This window comes from Mustela nigripes, chromosome 11 (genome assembly GCF_022355385.1).
Source record: "Mustela nigripes isolate SB6536 chromosome 11, MUSNIG.SB6536, whole genome shotgun sequence".
Classification (NCBI taxonomy): Eukaryota; Metazoa; Chordata; class Mammalia; order Carnivora; family Mustelidae; genus Mustela; species Mustela nigripes.
The window spans coordinates 4447241-4450429 of record NC_081567.1 but is presented as its reverse complement, the minus strand read 5'-3'; the positions used below and the strand labels follow the sequence as shown (position 1 = coordinate 4450429).

Sequence of the window (3189 nt, the reverse complement as noted above, 5' to 3'; positions counted from 1 at the left end):
CAGCAGCAGCAGCAGCAGCACCTGCAGCAGGAACAATTACAGCAGCAGCAGCAGCAGCACCTGCAGCAGGAACAATTACAGCAGCAGCAGCAGCACCTGCAGCAGGAACAATTACAGCAGCAGCCGCAATACCAGTTGCAGCAGCTGCAGCAACAACAGGAACAGCAGAAACAGGAGGAACAGTTACAGCAGCAGCAGGAGCAGTTACAGATGCAGCACCTGCAGCAGCAGCAGCAACAGTTTCAGCAGCAGCACTTCCAGCAGCAACAGTTACAGCACCTGCAGCAGCAGCAGCAGGAACTATTACAGCGACAGCAGCAGGAGCAGTTACAGATGCAGCATCTGCAGCAGCAGCAACAGTTAGAGCAGCAGCAGCTGCTGCAACAGCAAGAGCAGTTGCAAGAGCAGCCGCCGCCCCGTCCCCTGGAGCCAGAGGAGGAGGAAGAGGTGGAGCTGGAGCTCATGCCGGTGGACCTGGGGACAGAGCAGGAACTGGAGCGGCAGCGGCAGGAGCTAGAGCGGCAGCAGGAGCTGGAGAGACAACAGGAACAGCGGCAGCTGCAGCTCAAACTGCAGGAGCAGCTACAGCAGCTGGAGCAGCAGCTGGAGCAGCAGCAGCAGCAGCAGCTGGAGCAGCAGCAGCTGGAGGGGCAGCAGGAGGTGCAGCTGGAGCTGACCCCGGTGGAGCTGGGAGCCCCGCCGCAGGAGGTGCAGCTGGAGCTGACCCCCGTGCAGCCGGAGCTGCAGCTGGAGCTGGTGCCCGCGGCAGGGGGAGGCGGGCCCGCCGCCCCGGGGGCTCCAGCCGCGGTGGTGGTGGCCCCACCGGGCTACGTGGTGCTGCAGGAGCTCATGGTGCTGCCGGCCGTGGCGGCGCCCGCCGTGGTGGCCATCCCAGGCCCCGCGGGCAGTGCGGCGCTGACTCCGGCCCGGCAGCGGCGGCGGCGGCGTGCGCGGGACCGGCCGACCATCTGCGGGGAGTGCGGCAAGGGCTTCAGCCGCAGCACGGACCTGGTGCGCCACCAGGCCACGCACACGGGCGAGCGGCCGCACCGCTGCGGCGAGTGCGGCAAGGGCTTCTCGCAGCACTCCAACCTGGTGACGCACCAGCGCATCCACACGGGCGAGAAGCCCTATGCGTGCTCCTACTGTGCCAAGCGCTTCAGCGAGAGCTCGGCGCTCGTGCAGCACCAGCGCACGCACACGGGCGAGCGGCCCTACGCCTGCGGTGACTGCGGCAAGCGCTTCAGCGTCTCGTCCAACCTCCTGCGCCACCGGCGCACACACTCGGGCGAGCGGCCCTACGTGTGCGAGGACTGCGGCGAGCGCTTCCGCCACAAGGTGCAGATCCGGCGCCACGAGCGCCAGCTGCACGGCGCCGGCCGCTCGCGAGGCCTGGGCCTGCTCCGCAGCACGCGCGCCACCACGGGCGGGCCCCCGCGCTCCGAGCAGGCGGCGGGGGCCGCTGACAAGGCGCCGTGACGGTGGCCGGTGGGGACGGGAGGCCGGGGGCGTGGGCTTGGGCCTGAAAGGTCGTGGCCTCCTCCCGCCTGCCCTGATCGGTGGCCACGGCTGGGCTCCCGGCTGGGCTCCCGGCTGTCTTCCTGCTCAGCGGAGGGGAGGCCACGTGCACACACACGGCCCCTCGGAAACACTCCACGCGGGGGAGCGCTGCTGGGGCCGAGTGGCACGGATGTTGCACATTGGGATGAACGGCATGCTGCACAAATTTGTGACTGGGTACTGATCCTCAATCCTCGAAGAATCGGCCAGAGCCCTTCCCCCGGAAAACCGGACTTCGTGGAGGGGAGAGCCACGGGAGAAAACTGCCAGTGACACGTGTGACCGCTGGCGACCTTAGACATGCCTCGGACACTAACCAGGGAATGAAATGTATGTGGTAAAACGCATACGGATAGGATTTGATCCTGGTGAAAATTTCTTCAAGGAAAAAAAAAAATGGGGAGATAAGGAAATTTAACTGCACTTTGTAGAAAACCGATCAAGGCATTAAATTGTCCTCAAAGGCATTTGCCTTGAAAGTACTTTCTAGAATGAGAATGCATCAGGGTGGATATCATCCTGATTGAAATGTTGGTGTTCATAAGCACAGGGTCAGTGTCCACTGGGTCAATGCACAAATGCCAGGAAGCCCTTCCCCAGTGGAAGCTAACCCTTCCCTCCTGGGAAACCCAGGGTTTTAGCGAGTGTGGGAGGCAGGCTCTCACCCTCTTTGCTGCCAAGGTCCCACGCCCACGGTGGTGTGTCCAGTGTCTTCTTGAGCAGGAGCCTGCTGTTGAAACAGAGGGCATTCCGAGAATGCTCTCCAAGGTCCAGCTTGGGGAAGGAGCTCTAAGATCCCTCCCCACCACCGCCACCTCCCTGCAACCCTCCAGCTCTCGGCTTCTCTGTTGCTTATCTGGGGACTAAGCCTATGGGGTTGGGGCCTTGAGACCCAGGAGCGGGGTTCTCCTGGGCCAGGCTATGCAGGGCGCTGGCCTGAGCAGATCCTGCCTGGTCATTGGCGGGGTCAGAGGGGGAAATTGGGGGGACAAAGGTTGGAGGCAACAGAAATGCTCTTTACAAAGTTTACAAAATTGTCCGGGGGTCTTATGAGCATCGGCAAGGTTAATGCCTCTGGGAAGGCAGGACGGTGGAGGAGGCTGCCCGCCCCTTCTGCCCCCAAGTGCTTCCTGCTCTTGACTTCCCATGTGTGGCTGCTTCCATCCTGCCTCTCTCATCGCTCCCTGCTTCTCCTTTACTAACACAGCCTGCTACATTTTACAAATGTGTTGGTTAAGTGAGAAACAAAAATTGAAAAATAAATTTAAATAAGGAAATGCGTTGTCTTGTCTCTGTGTTTTCAAGACCGGGTTTTGTGTCCTGCCACTGGTTTCATTTCTACAGAAGAGTTTCCCGGTTGCCCTAGAGTAAAGGGACTTCCTATTCAGTCCCACGCTCAGTGCTCCTCACCCCAGCCTCCCCTGGCCCTTTCCTTGACCAGCCTTCTGTAATCTGCAGCCGAGGAACCCAGGACAGGGGCCCATGTCCAGGTGGGTAGGCCAAGCCTGTCGGTAGGTGAAGGCCCTGTGTTGGGGGGGGTTTGTCCCAGGTGCAAAGCAGGCAGCCCCCCAGTGGTGACAGGCATTGCTGAAGAGCTCACAGCCCAGTAGCAGAGACACACACACACGT

The 3189-nt window shown here is 61.6% G+C and overlaps 1 protein-coding gene across 1 annotated transcript in view; it reads left to right on the top strand.

Moving 5' to 3' along the window:
• ZNF853 (zinc finger protein 853) overlaps nucleotides 1-2828 on the top strand; it is a 7347-nt gene extending 4519 nt beyond the window's left edge. Inside the window, exon 5 of the mRNA XM_059414372.1 lies at nucleotides 22-2828. Coding sequence (XP_059270355.1) covers nucleotides 22-1479 — 1458 coding nt within the window. The 3' untranslated portion in view covers nucleotides 1480-2828. The remainder of the gene's footprint in view (nucleotides 1-21) is intronic.
• Nucleotides 2829-3189: the final 361 nt, after the last annotated feature.